This window comes from Phacochoerus africanus, chromosome 2, assembly GCF_016906955.1.
Source record: "Phacochoerus africanus isolate WHEZ1 chromosome 2, ROS_Pafr_v1, whole genome shotgun sequence".
Lineage (NCBI taxonomy): Eukaryota > Metazoa > Chordata > Mammalia > Artiodactyla > Suidae > Phacochoerus > Phacochoerus africanus.
In genome coordinates, this window is record NC_062545.1 from 54,401,932 (window position 1) to 54,422,207 (window position 20,276).

General features: G+C 46.5%; 1 protein-coding gene across 1 annotated transcript in view; it reads left to right on the forward strand.

The window, feature by feature from the left end:
* NT5E (5'-nucleotidase ecto) overlaps positions 1-11,733 on the forward strand; it is a 48,366-nt gene extending 36,633 nt beyond the window's left edge. The window contains exons 4-9 of the mRNA XM_047760532.1: positions 3,142-3,339; positions 4,769-4,923; positions 7,291-7,396; positions 8,236-8,385; positions 10,005-10,205; positions 11,285-11,733. Coding sequence (XP_047616488.1) covers positions 3,142-3,339; positions 4,769-4,923; positions 7,291-7,396; positions 8,236-8,385; positions 10,005-10,205; positions 11,285-11,448 — 974 coding nt within the window. The 3' untranslated portion in view covers positions 11,449-11,733. The remainder of the gene's footprint in view (positions 1-3,141; positions 3,340-4,768; positions 4,924-7,290; positions 7,397-8,235; positions 8,386-10,004; positions 10,206-11,284) is intronic.
* Positions 11,734-20,276: the final 8,543 nt, after the last annotated feature.

The window sequence follows — 20,276 nt, forward strand, 5'->3', positions numbered from 1 at the left end:
GCTGTCACTGGGGCTGCTGTTAGGTTACGTTGGACACCCTTGCTGTGTAAGGAAATGCCAGGTTACCAACTCAAAGTGGCAGCCACAACTCAGGGCTCCGCCAGGCTTGGTGCCAAGACTATTTCGGTGCTAGATGGCTGGAGCTGAGTTCTGGTAAACAGTTTCTCCCCTGCTGAGAGGACCATCTGGGTTTCTAAAGGCAGATGTGTGGCTCGGTCTGGAGAGAATTTTTAGGGCATGAGCATCTTTGGCTGAAGAGTGCTGTGGAAAATGTGAAGCCCTGACCTGCTTTCCCTGCCAGTGGTTTTCTGGGGTTGCCGCGTGGAGGGGAAGCAGAGAGGGCTGAGCTGTGGAGGAGGCAGACCTAAGCCAAACTGAACCAGCATTGCCTCAGCCACGGGGAAGCCTCCTCGTTGTTCCTAATTAAGTCTGTTTAAAATACAGATGACACGTCATTTGTTCTAACGAAAGGAATATCAAGGCCTTTCAGAGCTGGAGAAAATCGTCAGCCTGCAGGAGCTGGGGTTAGTAACTCCTGTTTGTAAAGAGCAAGCTGATCTGATGAGGCATTTGTCCAGATAGATTCCTAACTTTTACATTCTTTTACTTTTTTCGATTTTTAGGGCCGCACCCTTGGCATATGGAAGTTCCTAGACTAGGGGTCAAATCAGAGCTACAGCTGCTGGCCTACACCACAGCCACAGCAACCCAAGATCAGAGCCATATCTGCAACCTACAGCTCAGGGCAATGCGGGATCCTTAACCCACGGAGCAAGGCCAGAAATCGAACCTGCATCCTCATGGATACTAGTTGGATTCGTTTCTGCTGTGCCACAATGGGAACTCCCTTTTTATTTTTTAATTGTTTTACAATCTATTTAAATTCAAATATATTTATGGAAGGCAGGAAAATAAAGGCAGCCTCTTTCCTAAAATAGACTTAGTACCTTTTCCTCCTGGATGGGGCGTTCTGCGCCACCTGGTGGACATAGTGAGAACTGCAACTTGCCAAGTTTCTTGGGGCTCAGAGGAGGAACCACCTTCTCAAACCCTTCCCAGCTGAGAAGCGGGGCGGGGCGGGGGCTGCCACACTCTGGTCCCCTGAAGTAAAGACCAGGCTCCAAGCTTGCCCAAAGAAGGACCACCACAGAACGCAATGAGGAGGATGCAAGCATTCGCCTTCCCTGCTACCGAGCAATGAATGCATCAACCACCTACAACAGTCATAGTCACTATCCACCTATCGCCTGTGAGGCTGTGCACTGCAGGTGGACAGGGCCTGTTCTGGATCTCAAGTCAGGTGCTTTTGTAAAGATAAAGTTCCAAAGCTTTCTTTTTTCTTTTTCCAGAGGGAGCAAGAAAGTGGGAACGTAAGGTTGGCAATAGTTTCCTGCTTGTGAAGTGTTGGTATTTGCAACACTTCTGCTCTGTGGTTACTGAGCTGAAGGGGCTGCTCTTGGCTTTGGAGCAAGGCAGGATTGGCTTTTTCATAACATTCAGTTTGCCTTTGGTGAAAAGGGAACCCCAGACACAGCGTGGGGCACAAAGGTGCAGCTCCTGGGCTTGCACCTGCTTTGCTGAGTGACCTTGGGAAACCAGCTCTTGCAGGCTGAGAACAGCACAGTGGAGGCTGTGCTGGGGAGTGGAGAGAACATAAGCCTCCGCAGCCCTGCTTTTCAACCCACCCTCCTTTACACACCAGCTGCATGACCTGGGGCACCTTGCCGGGACAATCAGTGTTCTAGTCTGTACAATGCGGATAGTAATAGGAGCTGCCTTGGAGTTCCCTGGTGGCACAGCAGTTAAGGATCTAATGTTCTCACTGCTGTGGCAGAGGTTCGATCCCTAGCCTGGGAACTTCTGCATGCTGCAGGTACAGCCAATAATAATAGGAGCTACCTCATGGGATGCCTGGAGGATTAAGAGAGATGTAGCCCAGGGCCTAGCTCCCAGTCGACTCTTGTAACTGGTCCAGTGAGCATCCAACACAGGCTTGAGTTTCCCTGGGCCCTCTGTAAATATCTAATAGGAAGCACTGGTGGTGGGTGTGTGGCAAGGGAGGTAACAAAAACAGTAGTGAGTCAAAGCCATCTGTTCTATAGTCTTCGACCCAGAACAGCCCAAACAGGTCACAGGCGGTCTCTGTGGAGGTGAGATACAAAGTGCAATGTTCCTGGGGAGAGGGGGTGCAGCTACAGAACTGAAATGTGCCAGGTGATCAGAGCCCAGGGCTCATATAAGCAGGAGACCGTGGAGGGGTGGGTCTCAGCTTCTGGCTGCTGAGTAGCCCCCAAGCTCTCCCCAGGCACCCCCCTTGGAGACAGAACTCGGCAGAACCTGGGGGGTGTGCGGTCTGGACAAGGCAGGTGGTGTGTGGGCGAGTTGGCCACCAGGATGAATGTGGCTCTTCCATGAGAACTCAGCAGCCAAGACTAACAACAGTAATTTGTCATTTCTGCTCATTTTCCGTTAAAGAGGCTAAGCTCTGAACGTTCTCTTGTAGCTCAGTGGGCTAAGGATCCAGCGTTGTCACTGCTGTGGCTTGCATCACTGCTGTAAAACAGGTTCGATCCCTGGCCCAGGAACTTTAGAGTCTAAGCTCTGGAGCATGTGTCTAGGGTTTCTGGAGGTTACCATCCCCTCATAAGGGAAAGGCATACACATTTATTGAATATCTACTATGTGCCAGGCACTATGTGAGGGAGCTTGGACGTGTAACCCTCTCAACAGCCCTGTGAAGGAGGAACTGCTTTTTGCCCATTTTGCAAGTGAGGAAGCCCCAAGTACAGGGAAGGGAAGTGGCTTGAGGATCCTCCCTGGCTGAGGATGGAGCCGGGTCCGGATGGAGGAGGATAGCTGAGCAGGGTTGCATCTCTCTGCTGCACAGGACTGGGCACAGGGCCCCGGACTTAGAAAGAGCCTTGCAAGTGTCTGCTGAGTTGAGAATGGAAGGATTTATGTGCCAAAAGGGCACATTCGGAAATAGGGGCAGATGCCCAGCAAGGCTCTGAAAGACCAGCTATGTGAAGCAGCAGCTGGCGCATCATCCATTCAGAACTTGCTGTCACCGCCAGAGCCCACGGGCCCACAGCCAGCCGGGAACAGGGGCCAACTTGATCAGCTTTGGATCTTTCCTTGCAGGCAACCCACCTTCCAAAGAGGTGCCAGAGGGGCAGTACCCATTCATAGTCACCTCTGATGACGGCCGGAAGGTTCCTGTGGTCCAGGCCTATGCTTTTGGCAAATACCTGGGCTACTTGAAGGTGGAGTTTGATGAAAAAGGAAATGTCATCACTTCACATGGAAATCCCATTCTTCTCAACAGCAGCATTCCTGAAGGTACGTGAAATTCAGGGCAGTGATCCACCAATTTAGAGATTAGATAGCTGGATTTCTCTTCTCTCTCTCTTTGGTTAATGTTTCAGAACAAAAATTGAAGAATTAAGCTGCTCCCTCGAGTTTACCCTACCCCCTTCAAGGATAAGATTTAAAATACACCCCAGGAGTTCCCATTGTGGCTCAGTGGGTTAAGAACCTGATGCTGTCTCTCTGAAGATGTTGGTTCGATCCCTGGCCTCATTCAGTGGGTTAAGGATCTGGTGTTGCCACAGACTATGGTGTAGGTCGCAGAGGTGGCTCAGATCCAGTGTTGCCATGCCTATGACCTGAGCTGCAGCTCCAATTTGACCCCTAGCCCGGGAACTTCCATATGCCATGGGTGCCTAAAAAGAAAGCACACACACACCCCATTTGCTTGTCCAGGCCCTCTCAGCATCAGACACTGTGTTGCTGCTTCTGTGCCTTCTCCGGCTTTACCCTGGCTTGGGAAAGCCTCTCTCAGCCCCTGGCCAGGGGTGAGCTGATTATGGGAGCAAAGGGCGTTCAAAGCAGGAGAGCAGGGCTCCACCCTGGCCCCACCACCAACAGAAGTGTGCAGGGGGCAAGTTGCCTGGTCTCCACGGGCCTCAGTTGATCAAATGAGCATGTGTCTTTCTTACTTTTTTGTCTGGGCACCAAAGTAGTAATATATTTGGTGTCATCCATTGGGGAACACACTCCTGTGCTGCTCTCTCACCTGTCCTTTCCTACTTACCGTGATCAGAGAGGGAAGGACGGGTAGCAAGGGGCCCAGAAGAGCCCAGCTCACAGCACAGAGTCCCTGACAGCCAGAGGGAGGGGCCAGGACTCCACAGCAGGACCTCTCGGCCTTTTGTACCGGCCCAACAATGCAGTTCCAGGTGGGCCAGCTGGTACTCATTCAGATGTGATGAGTTGATGCTGGTTTACCTGGCACATTTTTAAGATGCATCCTGGTTAAGTTCCCGTTGTGGCTCATTGGGTTGAGAACCTGACATGGTATCCATGAGGATTCAGGTTCAATCCCTGGCCTCGTTCAGTGGGTTGAGGATCCAGCATTGCCGCAAGCTACTTCATAGGTCACAGGTGTAGCTTGGATCTGGTGTTGCCATGGCTGTGGCAGAGCCCAGCACCTGCAGCTCTGATTCAGCCCCTAGCCTGGGAACCTCCATACGCCATAGGTGCAGCCCTAAAAAGAAAAAACAATCCATCCTGGGTCTTATTCCGGGAAACAAAATAGAGGTTCCTACAGAATTTCCCTGTCAAAACCAAAATCTACACAAATATGGTAAAGAAATGCATGCTTATACCAGGGAAGCTGAATACGTTTGAATCTTTCTCCAACGTTTCAGCCAGTGTGAGATCTGCTTTAAGTACAGGCTGATTTGTTTGTTTGCTTGTTTTCTTCTAGATCCAACCATAAAAGCGGACATCAACAACTGGAGGGTAAAATTGGATAATTATTCGACCCAGGAGCTGGGGAAAACAATCGTCTACCTGGATGGCACCACTCAGTCCTGCCGCTTTCGGGAATGCAACATGGGCAACCTGATCTGCGATGCTATGGTAAGTGGTTCCCAGAGTCACGCCTGGGGCGGGGGAGATGGAAAGAGGGATGGAGAGACCACCTGATAGAGCTGAGAACTTTTAAAAGCAAATAAAGAAAGGTGTTCCTGTTGTGGTGCAGTGGAAACAATCCTACTAGTATCCATGAGGATGCGGGTTTGATTCCTGGCCTCACGGCTCAGTGGGCTGGGGATCTGGTGTTGCCGTGAGCTGCAGCTCGGATCCAGCATTGCTGGGTTGTGGGGGGTTTTTTTGTTTTTGTTTTTTTGTCTTTTCTAGGGCTGCACCTGCAGCATTTGGAAGTTCCCAGACTAGGGATCTAATTGGGGCAACGTGGGATCCGAGCCGAGTCTGTGACCTACACCACAGCTCACGGCAACGCCGGATCCTTAACCCACTGAGCAAGGCCAGGGATCAAACCCGCAACCTCATGGTTCCTAGTGAGATTCGTTAACCACTGAGCGACAACGGGAACTCCGGATCCAGCATTGCTGGGACTGTGGCTCTGCTGTAGGCTGGCAGCTATAGCTCCAATTGGACCCATAGCCTGGAAACTTCCATATGCCATAGGTACGGCCCTAAAAAGCAAAAAACTAAAATAAAGAAAAATTTTAAATAAAAATGAGCATCCAGATAAAAGCTTGGCGTGGATTCACACCTGGGGAAGGGGCCCGAACCAGACCAGCAGACCATCATCACTTTATTGCTTAACAAGGACAGAAGCCTTTATTTCATGGGGCTCATCTTAGGTGTCTGAATCTTGGATGTGGCTTTCCTTTTGTATGAGGATCTGCATCCACAAACTCTGCTACCCTGAAGCGGCACACAGTAGACAGAACACATCCACCTGGGCTTAAGGAGGTGGGACTGTGTTTCCTTGATCTGTCCTCTCGGCCCCAGGGCATTTGTGTGAACCGCCTTCTCGAGCAGAGGATGACGACACGCAGCTGTAGTGAAAACAGTCACCCTGTGGCTGAGCAGGATCACACGCGATGAGCGCCTTCTGTGCACCTGTCTGCGGGCAGACTGGCTGTGGCAGCCCTCCAGGACCATGCTGAGCCAAGGTCTCAAGTCTGACTCACTGCACCCATGGGCACCCAGGGGGCCATTTCTTCGTTGGTGCTCGGCTTGGCGCCAGGCACCCGGTGCCTGGGATGTAGCCACACTCAATGAATGTCTGCCAAGGAAATGACAACATTCACGCTTTCCAAGGCGGGGCCAGGGCTGGCTCCTCAGCACCACACAGTCAGTGCAGGAAAAGCAGCTCAAGGGAAGCCAGAGTGGGAATGAATAGAAGAAGGTCTGGAAGGAAACAGCCCAGGCTCTTAGCAGTACTTACTTCACAGGCAGAGGCTGGAGCGAAGGAAAGAAAACTTTTGCTTTTGCACTGTTTTTTAAAATTTTTCATTACAGTTAATTTAAAGTGTTCTGTCAATTTCTGCTGTACAGCGGAGTGACCCAGTTATACATATATGTACATTCTTTTTCTCACATTCTCCTCCATCATGTTCCATCACAAGTGATTGGATATAGTTCCCTGTGCTGAACAGCAGGATCTCATTGCTTATCCAGTCCGAATGCAATAGTTTGCATCTACTAACCCCAAACTCCCAGTTCATCCCACTCCCTCTCCACTCCCCCTTGGCAACCACAAGTCTGTTCTCCATGTGCACGAGTTAGTTTATTTTCTGTAGATAGGCTCATTTGTGCCCTATATTAGATTCCACATAGAAGTGATATCATATGGTATTTGTCTTTCTGACTTCACTTCGTATGAGAATCTCTAGTTCCATCCATCTTTTGCATGTATTTTTTTTCCAAATGAGAATGTGTTCATTCTATTTCTTGTTACTAAACACAGATGTCATAAAAAGAAAAATAAGAATGAAACCGATTCCCTCCCTGGTGCAGGGGCTGTCTCTGTGTCTCTAAAACTGCCAACCTGGGAACTGGCTGCGGACCTAGACATGGGAGCCAGAGTTCTTGATGGTCTCTGGTCCAGATTGAAGGGCTTTGGGGTTCTGGCCTCAAAAGCAAGCGTGGGACCTGCCCTGGGGTCAGGGGTCGTGGGTTAGGGCTGGCTTTGCTAAGGCCCATGGCCTGAGGAGTGCAGGGGGCAGAGGCAGGGGCCAGGGTGGTGCTCAGAGTTACTGGCTACCTAGAGTCTGACATATGACGGGGGTCATAATATCTTACTTTTGCTTCTTAAAGCATAAAACTAGTTCTGACGAATTACACTTGAGAGCTCTGGGCGCACAGGAGCAGGAGAGACACAGCTGTTTCCTCTGTGGTGCTAACCAAATTCCTGGAACTGACCCTGAGGAAGAAGACCCAGAATAATAAGTGTAAATGCATCTCCTTTGGCAGATCAACAACAACCTCAGACACCCGGATGAGATGTCCTGGAACCACGTGTCCATGTGCATTTTAAACGGAGGTGGCATTCGGTCACCCATTGACGAGCGGAACAATGGTATGTTCCTGCTGAGGGGCCTCAGCTCAGTGTGTGTCTTTCTGACCAAACCCCCAGGCAGCCTCAGCCCATCTCTGCCAGCAGCCCTGACCCTCCGTGCTAGACCCTTCACCACTCAAGACCGTGCCCCACCCAACGAGCCACACACGCTGTGCGTTCTCAGATGCATTTGCACACAGAGGCCGTAGCTAGGGTTAGCAGAACCAAGCTAATGTAACTAAACCTCTGACTCCCAAAGCAAAACACTCATTGTTTCTGATTTATGCCAAATATTGACAGCTTCCACCTTGCTCTCTGAAAGAGGAGGACCAAATTGCCCACCTTATTCACTGGGAAAAACATGCCACTGGATAAATCCTTTTAGTGCATTTACAGATAGACAGGAATATAGCATATGGTAAAACAAAACCAACCAGACAGATAGGCAAGCATTCTTGCAGTTCTCCCAGATGTTCTGCGGAAACTGGTCAGTCTCAGGGTGAGCCCCAAGCTGGCCTCGCTGTCAAACAGAATCAGGTGACAGGGACACACCGCCTGTCTGGAGAAGCTGAGCAGAGCTCACACCCACTGAAGACCCAGCCCCAAGCCAGATGCTCCAGAGCAGAGCACAAGGGAGCCACGGCTAGTTAGAAGCTCCCGCCATCCTGCTGTGGTGGAGAGCCCGGCCGGAGGCCTCCTGATTCCCTTCTGTCCCTGTGTCAGGACCACTGAGATGCAGCTGTGCTGTCCTAACAGCCCCCTGGGGGCCCTGCCTCTTCACTTCCCCCTAAAAGACACTGGTCTTAGGGTGGGCTTCTTCTCAAGCTGTTTTCCTTCTTCCTTCCTCTGACTGCCCTCAGGCACGATAACCTGGGAGAACCTGGCTGCCGTGTTGCCCTTTGGAGGCACCTTCGACCTGGTCCAGTTAAAAGGCTCCACCCTGAAGAAGGCCTTTGAGCACAGCGTGTACCGCTATGGCCAGTCCACTGGGGAGTTCCTGCAGGTGGGCGGTAAGTCACCTTCCAAGGGGAGGTGGGGCCGAGCTGGTTGGAATAGCGCCCTCCTTACCGAGCCCTCCTGGCCAGGCTTGTTTGGCTTTTCCCACACCCACCACCAATGCATAGTCTTCCAATGGCCATGGACTCCCAGACCACTGTCAGGGTCAAAGACCCCAGGTCCTTAAAAGCAGCAGCATTTGCCAAGTCTGATTTGGACACCAGATGATTCTCTGCGGAAGCTGGCCCTCCAAACTCAAGCAGGTCAGCTGCCTAGAGGTCTAGTTTCTATTAAAGTCTTAGTGGTTTAACATTCAACATTCTTTATTAAAAAAAAAAAAAAAAGACACCTTTTTCTGCTCTATTCATAATCGCCTGGGAACTGCATAGAGGTTCAGTTGAATGCAGTGTCCAGTAAGTATTAACAAGGACAATTTCTGGGAGGGGAAGCCTGGACGAGACCCGGAAACCTGCTTCTGGTTCCACCATGACCTAGGGCAAGTCTTCAACCTCTCAGAGCATGGTGTGAAAACCTCCCTGTGTATCTGACAGATTGCAGTCAAAACAGAAGAAAAATAAATGCTTCCCAAGTTGCCAAGAGCTTAGAAAATGCTTTCATCAGTAATTAATTCCACAGTGCAAGGAATGAGTCTTTAATTTTTTTTTTTTTTTCTTTTTAGGGCCGTACCCACGGCATATGGAGGTTCCCAGGCTAGGGGTCCAATCGGAGATGTAGCTGCCAAGCCTACACTAGAGCCACAGCAACGTGGGATCTGAACTGTGTCTGCGACCTACACCACAGCTCATGGCAATGCCTGCTCCTTAACCCACTGAGCGAGGCCAGGGATCAAACCCGCAACCTCATGGTTCCTTGTCAGATTCATTAGCCACTGAGCTACGAAGGGAACTCCTGAATCTTTAAATTAATATGAATGATCTTATTTGATTCTTACACCATATTCTGGCCCTGTTTGGACTGTAGGTGGTGGCCCTGTGGTTTGGACTGTAGGTGGTGGCCCTGTGTGAAGGGCGTGACTGCTTTGTCAGGTCTTCCCTCTGCAGAGCACCTGCTGTTGGGATGGAGGGGCTGCAGAGGGTGGTGGGGCCTGAGCCAGCTGCCTGTGGGGTAGCCCAGATACTCTGCATCTTCCAGGAGAGAGTGCAAGGAAGAGCAGAACTTTGATGCTCCAGCACAGTGCCCAGTAGTTGTATGCTTTGTGACACTGGCCCAAGCCCAAATTATTCACATTTATTATAATGTCATTATAATGGTAACAAACGTTCTGCACCTCTCACCTGTTTCTCATTTTCCAAAGCCACTAAACCAAGTTGCTGGACCAGTTAATTCAGGACATTTAAAAGGCATGGTTTCTCCCTGCAGAGTCACCCCTGGGCCTTTCTGGGCCAGGGCCAATTTTCCTGCCAGGAGTTCTCAGACCTCCCAGGACTCACAGATAAAGCTAACCAAGATAGGGTAGCTGTGATGTCACTCAACTCTCTTGCTGAAATTTCACTTAAGCTCAGTGAAAACTAAACCCAGTGCCCTAATTCCAGATCTGGGGCAAAAACTCTTTCTTAGAAAACAGAAATTTCCCTTTGGATCCAGTGAAAACATAGACTGGTTTGTTTTCTAGGAATTCACGTGACGTACGATCTCTCCCGAAATCCCGGGGACAGAGTGGTCAAATTAGATGTTCTTTGCACCCAGTGTCGCGTGCCCAGTTATGAGCCCCTCAGGACGGATGAGGTGTACAAGGTGATCCTCCCCAGCTTCCTCGCCAGTGGTGGGGATGGATTCCGGATGATAAAAGAAGAGGCATTAAAACATGACTCTGGTAAGTGCAAGTGTCTCTTCCCCTCCCATCCCAAAGATACAGAAAGAACTTGTCCAGAGAGGGGAGCTCTGCTGATGATGCCAAGAGGGCAGAGCCAGAAACCAGACTTGCTCCCACACTGCTGACTCCTTCCTGCTTTGTTGGCAAACAGCAGCGCAGCCTGGGGGAATCCTGTCCTGTCCCCAGCACAACACACGTATCCATCCATCCAAGCCCCGGGGGGGAAATACCATTTTTACATAAAAAATGTTTTAAAAGTCTTTTAAGTGCATAGAAACAGCTGTTTAAACTGTGAAATATAAACGAGTATTTTTAAAATAAAATTCTGTCAGGACCCTGTAGGTTTGTAGTTACAGGTAATTGCTTTGGCAATTCTCTCTTTTGGAAATGAAGCCTCCATTGTCTCCCCATCAATTATGTGAAAAAGATTCCTGGGCAGGCCAGAAGAAAACAAGCCACTTTTATGTCTCAACTAACTGATCTTGACCCAGTTCCCTGATGCCCTTGTTCCAGAGTGGTTCGGAGGCATTGATGCCAACAGCCTCTCTCTTGAGCCATCTCAGAGCAGACCCGACTCTGTTCCCCCTAATTTTCCAATACTGGACAGTGGGCACATTTCCTATCTGAAACATGACAAAGCAATCAAATTCTTTGCACTTAGGATCACCATGGTTCTTGTCTTCTGTGACACTTTATCACCACTTAATTTTTTTTTCCTCTTTTTAGTGCTGCACCCAAAGCATATGGAGGGTCCCAGGCTGGGGGTTGAATCAGAGCTACAGCCGCCAGCCTACACCACAGCCACAGCAACACCAGGTTCGAGCCGCATCTGCAACCTACGCTACAGCTCATGCCAGCGCCAGATCCTTAACCCACTGAGGCCAGGGATCGAACCTGCGTCCTCATGGATGCTAGTCAGATTCGTTTCTGCTGAGCCACGATGGAAACTCCTGTCACCACTTATGAAAGGAGTATCTTCCCTTTTATAATTACAAAGGGAAATACATTGGTTTTCCCCCTGTAACTATTAACACATAAATATTTTTTCTGAAGTTAAAATAATGTATACATTTTTCTAGGTGACCAAGATATCAACGTGGTTTCTGGATACATCTTAAAAATGAGAGTCATTTATCCAGCAGTTGAAGGTCGGATCCAATTTTCTGCAGGAAGTCAATGCCATGGAAGTTTTTCTCTACTATTTCTTTCACTTTTGGCAGTGACCATTGCTTTATACCATTAGCCAAAAACTGTCCTTGCCATTGATGGAACTGCATTTTTTTTTTTTTCTCAAGTGAGATTTAAGCCTGACTTTCAGGAACTGGCTCTGCGACAGTTCAGACCATTCTTGGCGTCTCCTAGAAGCTGAGCTTAGAGGGTCATAAATGAAGACACGAACATCATCGCTCCGGATCGGCAACTTACGGAACACACAGGAAAAGAAATGAAAATGGTCCCTGTGAGGAGAAGGCCAGCCGCTCTTAGTCTACAGGTGCAAATTTTAATAATAAAATTTTATTAATTTTAAGCCATCATTTTTCTCCTTTATGTCCACTCTAATCCATCAAACAACTTATGTTTACATAGAACTCTATCATCTACAAGAGCGTTTTCAGCACATTATCTTCATTTTTTTGGCCATGCCCATGGCATGTGGAAGTTCCTGGGCCACAGATGGAATACTTCAGCAGGGACCCAAGCCGCTGCGATGACAACTCAGCATCTTTGATCTGCTGCGCCACAAGAGAACTCCTTAAGCACGTTATCTTACTTGATGCCCATAACTTTCTTTGGTGGGTAAGACAGGTGTTGTTTTTCCCAAATTACAGATAAGGAAATTAAAGCTCAAAAAGAATTGACTAGGTTGAGGCCACAGAGCTAAAAGTGACAGATCCTAGACCCACAACCAGGCCTTCTGACCTTGGTCCAGCACTCTTTCAACTGTATCCATTTGCTGTTCAGGATGATACTTAATGGTCTTGTAATTACCAATAGCCCCAAACTGATGGATGAACAAGTCTCTGTTTTATTACTGGTCTCTTTTTTTCTTTTCCTTTTTAGCTCATGTTATTTTAGTGAGTTTAAGAAACTAAACAAAGGGTGGTGTTCTCTCTTACACCACCTGTGTGCCTCTGTTTGAGGAGTCAGGGGACAAACGGTACAGCAGATAATGCAAAAGGCCAGGAGCTGCAAAAGGCAGTCAAGGGACAGGGAGAAAGAGAAGGAAAGACCAGGATGTCCAGGACCGATTTATATTCTAGAAGAGAAAGAGCTAAAGAGCATTTATACTTGTTAAATAGATGTCTGCCAAGGAGCAGCAGCAGATAGCCTGACACATGGTGTTAGCTAGTAATTTTATGAGATTCTATCAGGTCTCCCACTGTGTTCCTTCCTCCCTTCTTCCCAATGTGAAGGTGTTGTAAGAAGAGACTCTTCTAAGAAAAGGTGTAATTCTAAACCCGTACCTGTCTCTCCCCAGCAAGATACCAGCTCTGTTATTCTAGTCTCTCTCCTTCCAGCCCCCCTCCCTTCAAACACACACACACACATGCACACTCCACCCCCTCCCCCAGGCATGGAAAAATCCAGCAGGGGGACAAGGCTGCCTTCTTAAAGTTCTATACATAACTTTGAGGTCAACTCTGCCTCTCAATCTGAACAGTTACTCTAAGTCATTCTCAAGCACAGATATGAGATCTTCTGCCTGAGAGTGGGCCCCTCTAAGTGGGTGCTCAAGAAATACCCAGCTGGTGGAGTTCCCATCATGGCGCAATGGTTAACAAATCCAACTAGGAACCATGAGGTTGCGGGTTCGATCCCTGGCCTTGCTCAGTGGGTTAAGGATCCGGCATTGCCGTGGTGTAGGTTGCAGACGCAGTTCGGATCCCATGTTTCTGTGGCTCTGGCGTAGGTCGGTGGCTACAGCTCCAATTCAACCCCTAGCCTGGGAACCTCCATGTGCCACAGAAGCAGCCCAAGAAATGGCAAAAAGACAAAAAAAAAGAAAAAGAAAGAAAGAAATACCCAGCTGGTGAAATCAATGATTTACGTACAAAGGACTAATACTAAAAAGGGATAATGAAACCATGTGAGCCTGCTCATCATTGTATAAATGGTTCAACAAGAAATGGGAAACTTCAGCTTAAAAAAAGAGTGAGCAAACAGCTAAAGGTTTGAAGAGAGAGTATGATTGTTTCTTAATGTTTACAAATAGTATGTATTCTTGATACAAAATACACTTTTAAATTTCAACTTTATGAAGGTTGTTGCAGTAAAATAATGCCTTAGGTTCTACGTATATACAGATTGGCTAGAAATAAACAAATGTCAGTAAGACTAAAACTGAAGAAAGGTGCATTTGGGGTATATTTTTTATGCTTGGCCAATACAACTGGGTAAATCCTATTGGAGACTACATTTTTATAGAACATTTTTGTAAGTCTTCTAAACATGCATGCATGTATTATTTAGTGGTTTAAGAAATGACCTAAAAACACTGCAGTTATAAGTTCCAAACAATAAACTGAAGATATGCTTCTTGTCATTGATAGTTATTTCTCTTCTCAAGCAAACGCCTATAATCTAAAACAGTATGACTGAAGGAAAATTCTGACAATTTATCACTAGTTATCATTTCCCTTGATTATAAGCCCCTTGCCATCTGATAACCCTCTCTAGCCCCTTTCTCACCCAAAAAATAAGAAAAATGCATGCAACTTTAAGGTAGGAAAACGGTAAAGTGTATTTAAAGTTGGACTAGTAAATTTTATGACTTTTATGTACAGAAATCTTTTTTGAGGCCAGTATTGGTTTCCTAAAAATGAAACTACTGAAAATAACCATTGAAATAACTGTTCAAGTTATACAGAGTTAAGGATTTTTATTAATTTATCTAATTGTTGTGCATCTCAGAATCTTCCTCCATTAATAAGGGTAACACAACAGACCAGTTGTTATGCCTTGATCAATCAGACACACTAAATCCACTTTGTGGCAGAGCTGTTACGCCTTGATCAATCAGACACACTAAATCCACTTTGTGGCAGAGCTGCCTTCAGCAGTTTGTAACAAAGAGTAAATAAGCTCCTTCAGGGAGTAAAGTAGCAATGTGGATATATGACCAGGCTTGCCCAAATTTAATAGGTCCCTGATTTAGCTCCCTGGGGCTGCTGTTACAAAGTGCCACAAACTGGGGGGCTTAAACAACAGAAATTCATCACCTCAGTTGTGGAATCTTTTTTTTTTTTTTTTTTTTTAACCCAGAGCCACACCTGCAGCACATGGAAGTTCCTAGGCTAGGGGTTGAATTGGAGCTGCAGCTGCCAGCCTACACCACAGCCACAGCAATATAGGATCTGAGCCAAATCTGCAACCTACACCACAGCTCAGTGAGGCCAGGGATGGAACCCGCATCTTCATGGATACTAGTCTGGTTCTCAACCCGTTGAGCCACAACAGGAACTACCAGTTCTGGAATCTTAAAGTCTGAAGTCAAGTCGGCAGGGCTGGTTCCTTCTGAGGGCTGGGAGGGAGAATATTTTCCAGGCCTCTCTCAGCTCTGGGAGCCTCAGGCATTCCTTGCTTATAGATGTATTCTCCCTAGGTTTTCACATCCTTTTCCCTCTACATGTTTGTCTCTGGGTCCAAATTTCCCCTTTTATAAAGACACAGTCATACTGGATAGGGCCCACTTTAATGACTTCATTTTAATCATCTACAAGAAATCTATTTCCAAATAAGGTCATATTCACAGGGTCCGGTGCAATTGATCAGAATCCTGTCTTCCCCTGCTCCCACATCCTCCCAACGTACAAAGGCTCCCTCCATGTCCCCTGCCTCTTGTTTGTAGAAAAGCTGAAATCTCCCAGGCCTCCCTGAATCACAAAAGGCAGGCTCAAGTAGTTAAAGATTAGGACACAACCACAGACTGTGTCTGATGTACATTCCTGAATTGTTTTGATACTCTAACTGCCACCAGAGGGAAAAAGCTAAGTGTGTGAAGACCAGACTGTAGCCATGGCATAAACTGCTCCATCTGGAGCAGTACTGGAGCAGCACAGTTCCAAGAAGTGACCTTAAGAGAATAGGATTAACACTACTGCTCATAATAATTTATATCTTGGTGAGCACCAAAATAATTGTAGCTTTTTCTCCCTATATACAAAAGAGGGGAACTAAAACTGTGAGCAAAGAGATGCTTCAGGAGTTCCCGTCATGGCTCAGTGGTTAACAAATCCGACTAGGAACCATGGGGTTGAGGTTCAATCCCTGGCCTCGCTCAGTGGGTCAAGGATCTGGTGGTGCCCTGAGCTGTGCTGTAGGCCGCAGACTTGGCTCGGATCCCGTGTTGCTGTGGCTCTGGCATAGGCCGGCGGCTACAGCTCCGATTAGACCCCTAGCCTGGGAACCTCCATATGCTGTGGGTGCAGCCCTAGAAAAGACAAAAAAGAAAAAAGAGATGCTTCAAACGCATGCTGATATCTTTCACTCTAAGACCTCAACACCCTTTCTCAGCATAAGGAGTTTCCTTGTGGCTCAGTGGGTTAAGGATCCAGTGCTGTCACTGCAGTGGCTCTAGTTACTGTAGTGGCATGAGTTCAATCCCTTGCCTGGGAACTTCTACATGCCATAGGCACAGCCCCCGTCCCCCCCCCCCAAAAAAAAGATGTTCCAATTCTGGACAACCAAAAATGAGAAAGAGCTTCTATGAATACACTTGGGAATTTCCTAATATACACCTTCTAAGTCCGTCTTGAAAACTATACTGGGTTCCTTTTTTTTAAAGGCCACACCCAAGGCACATGGAAGTTCCCAGGCTTATAGATGCGAGGGATCAAATCGGAGCTACAGACTCCGGTCTAAATCACAGCCACAGCAATGCAGGATCTGAGCCAAATCTACAACCTACACCATAGCTCACAGCAACGCCAGATCACCGACTCACTGAGAAAGGCCAGGGATCAAACCTGCAACCTCATGGATACTAGTTGGATTCGTTTCAGATGCACCACAATGGGAACTCCCCTATACTAAGTTCCTAACTTCCTCTCCAATAATGTACATTCACAAGTGTGATATCCAGATTTTTGTGAAAGCCAAAAACATTCTAAAAGTAAACAACCTACAACTTTACAACATTTTTTTTCCATGCCCATGGCATGTGGAAGCTCCCAGGCCAGGGATCAAACGCACACAAGAGCAGTTGACCCAAGCCATTGCAATGACAATGCCAGATCCTTAACCCACTGAGCCATATGGGAACTTCCCGCTACAACTTGTTTTCAATAAGATAATCACTAAATAATTGGTAAGCATACCAGTAATGAAAGCAGCCCCTAAGATGTGTTGATGTTATTTTATAAAGGAAAATAAATATGGCTCATCAAATTTCTAATTGAGCTTGAAGTTTTTAATGTGATGTTGATTTTTTCCAGACCTATACAGATGAAGGAAATGCATGCATTTAAAAAATAAACACATCTTATTTTACTAGTAAAATCACAATGTATTGACTTTATATATTACCATTGATATGTATAGTTTCTAAAAATTTCACTGACATATCATCTTGTGGAGCTGATTCTGTGTTAACTCGTGTCATAATTAAGAAATGGTTACAGTATCATACCCGCTTATCTACAACAGACGCATTACTATTTTACTCAAATTTTCTTCATGGAGCCTTGCATTATTCCTTACTGAATAGCTATCTTTAGGTAGAAGTGAAAAGATGGGACTGTAAGATCAGAGGTCCCAGACAATACTACAGAACAAGTCATAATGTCACCTCAGTCATTACTGTTCTCTAGAAGGACACACAGATAAGTAGGCTGCTGGCTTCTTAACTATCTGATCACTGCTTAACCTACCCCTCCCTATCCCAATCAGGAAAGCCCACAATGCAAGTGAATGATATGGCATGACAGAGCTAACACGGGGGCCAATATAATTCACATTTAAAATATAAATAGAGAAAAAAAAATCACACAGTAACTTTAGTACTTAAATTCTACTCACTCTAATAAATTACTAGTCATTCCCTTCAAAACTAATTGAGAGACACCAGTGGGCTCTATACTAGAGCTGAGACAAAATGCTAATAATCTTCACCAGATACCACCCATAAGCTTAATGCCAGAGGACCCTTAACAGAGGGAGAAGAGTGTACAACTATTAGAAATATTAACAGATTGTAAAAATTAACACAAGCTCACATCATTTATGAAAGATCACTAATCTATTTATTATGAGACCACATGAATATCTTTAAACTCTTCATCAATATAGAAAATTTAAAAAGTAACTGAGTACTTGGTGCAACTCAACAGACTGCAATGTTTTGGCAGGACCATTTTTCTTCCCTCTGGTGGTCAACTCACGCGCCACCCTCAACTTAGCTGTATCTGTTGGTGTCCACACAGCTTTACCATTTAGATACTTAACTTCTTTTAATTATTCAATATTTTGGCTGTGTTCAGTATAACTTTTCTTGTTCTTGTGGTTATTTGGGTTAAAAACCAACATCAGTCTTCATGCTCCTTTGTAACTGCTCAGCAATTAGACCTCTACAACAGCTCTTTCTCTCCATCACCTCTCTCTGCTTCCTTCTTCTCTTGAAATACTTCTTTATTTACCTGATTCAGAAATCTGGGAGTTGGCGTGCAAGTCACCAGTACCCTGAGGTTAGCTGACATGACTACCTTACCTGTGGCAATGGTTCAGGGTCACAGATGGAGAGGCATTTGCCCTGATTTCAACACATCTGTCACTCTGGGAACAGTCATAAAAGAGGTGAGGAACCTAGATCACAAGCCACATCTCGGCCTCATAACATCCTTCACGTAGATTCTACTTCAACTTACCTCACCACCCCTCACAAACTAGCCTTTATGTAACCATCACCTTCTTCATAAAAACAGGTATGTGGGTCAATGAAACAGGAGAGATCCCAGAAGTAAACCCACACACCTATGGTCAATCTTCAACAAAGGAGGCAAGACTATAAAATGGGAAAAAGTCTCTTTGGCAAGTGGTGCTGGGAAACTGGACAGCCGCATGTAAATCAATGAAATTAGAACACACCCTCACACCACGTACAAAAATAAACTCAAAATGGCTTAAAGACTTAAACATGAGGCATGACACCATAAAACTCCTAGAAGAGAACATAGGCAAAACATTCTCTGACATAAGCCATACAAATGTTTCTTAGATCGGTCTCCCAAGGCAACAGAAACAAACAGAAAAATAAACAAATGAAACCTAATCAAAGAGCATCTCTCCCTACTCCTGGGAAGATCCCTCACTCTTTGGAAGACACTACACCTCTCCTGTCCCAGGTAGTTCTGGTAGGGATGGTTAATTAGAGAAGTAATCTCCTAGCCCTGGTAGAAGAATACGACCTAGGCCTCCCAATTCAATCACCTTGGGTTGAGTTGCTGGTCCAGGGATAGGCAAGCCAAGACAATAAGAATCCTTCCACAAGTTTTTATTGTATAGATGTAGAGAGAGTCAAACTCGCATTTTGCCCCTCTGGATCATGCAGTTCCATAGTTTGTTTAAATATCCTCCCCCACATGAAGGCATCCACAAGGATGACAACTAAGAGAACAGACAGAAACAAGAAATGAACATATGTCCACAGAGTCCTGATTCTGTTCAAGTGCTGGGTGAATCATACTGAGGACAACTCCATTACTCCCTTTCTGTACTTGGGGCACGTGATCAGATATGTTTATTTCTCTTTTTTCTAAAGCAAAGTTGACTTTGAGTCCTGTCATTTGCAATCAAGAGCTTAAAGTAGCCCACACTGGGAGAAAATGTCAAAATGCTTCCCTGAGCACCTGTGCATGTGGTGAGGAGGAAGTGAGGTTAAATAAGAACAGTCCAGACATTAAGTAACATGTGTAAAATCCCTCAGGGAAAATTACGCAGTTTTCATTCTTGCACTACTAAAATGGATGTAACAAACTTTAGAAAATTACCTAACACACATTTCCTTATAAAGAAATTTCAATGTCGCCCACTTTTTCAGATTTTGAGCCACTTATAAAAAATTAAGTCTCCAAGTAAAATAACATGGCAACCTCCTCCCTACTTGTGAAAGTTCCTAGAACCTGATTACATGTCCCAGTTGCTAAATATTGCTCTAGGCTGCTCAAGGGTTCTCAATTTCTTCAGGTAACCACAGTATCACCTCTCCTTGCTGGACCAGTTTTCTCCACCTTATATTGTCCAAAAATACAACATTCCCTTCACTCCCAAGAGCAGCTAACGTTATGATGAAGTGTTAAAACAAAGCTTTAGTAAGTGGGCCTAAGTGGAGGTACTACAATGAAGAAGAAAACTTACAACTCAAGGTGAGATATCAATGCTCCTCAGAAGGATCGACCAGGAGTCCCCGTTGTGGCTCGGTGGTTAATGAACCCGTATCCATGAGGATGTGGGTTCAATCCCTGGCCTCACTCAGTGGGTTAAGGATCCGGCATTGCCGTGAGCTCTGGCGCAGGTCACAGACATGGCTCGGATCCCGCGTTGCTGTGGCTGTGGCGTAGGCCAGCGGCTACAGCTCCAATTTGACCCCTAGCCTGGGAACCTCCATGTGTCGTAGGTGCAGCACTAAGACAAAAAAAAAGGAAGAAGAAGAAGCATCAACCAAGCCAATCACTTGGGAGTCCTTTTGGAGATTCCTCTTCAGCTCCCTTACTGTTAAGCACTGGAGACCCCTAGACACAGTCCCCAGATGGCTTTTCTCCTCTATTGACACTTAATCTTTTGGTGCTCTTATCCAGTTTTACACCTTTTTTTTTGCGGGGGGGGGGGGCCTTTTTTTTCTAGGGCCGTACCTGTGGCATACGGAGGTTCCCAGGCTAGGGGTCTAATAGGAGCTGCAGCTGCCAGCCTACGCCACAGCCACAGCAACGCCAGATCTGAGCCGCATCTGCCACATACACCACAGCCGGATCCTTAACCCACTGAACGAGGCCAGGGATCGAACCCGCAACCTCATGGTTACTAGTCAGATTCGTTAACCACTGAACCAGGACAGGAACTCCCTCCAGTTTTACATCT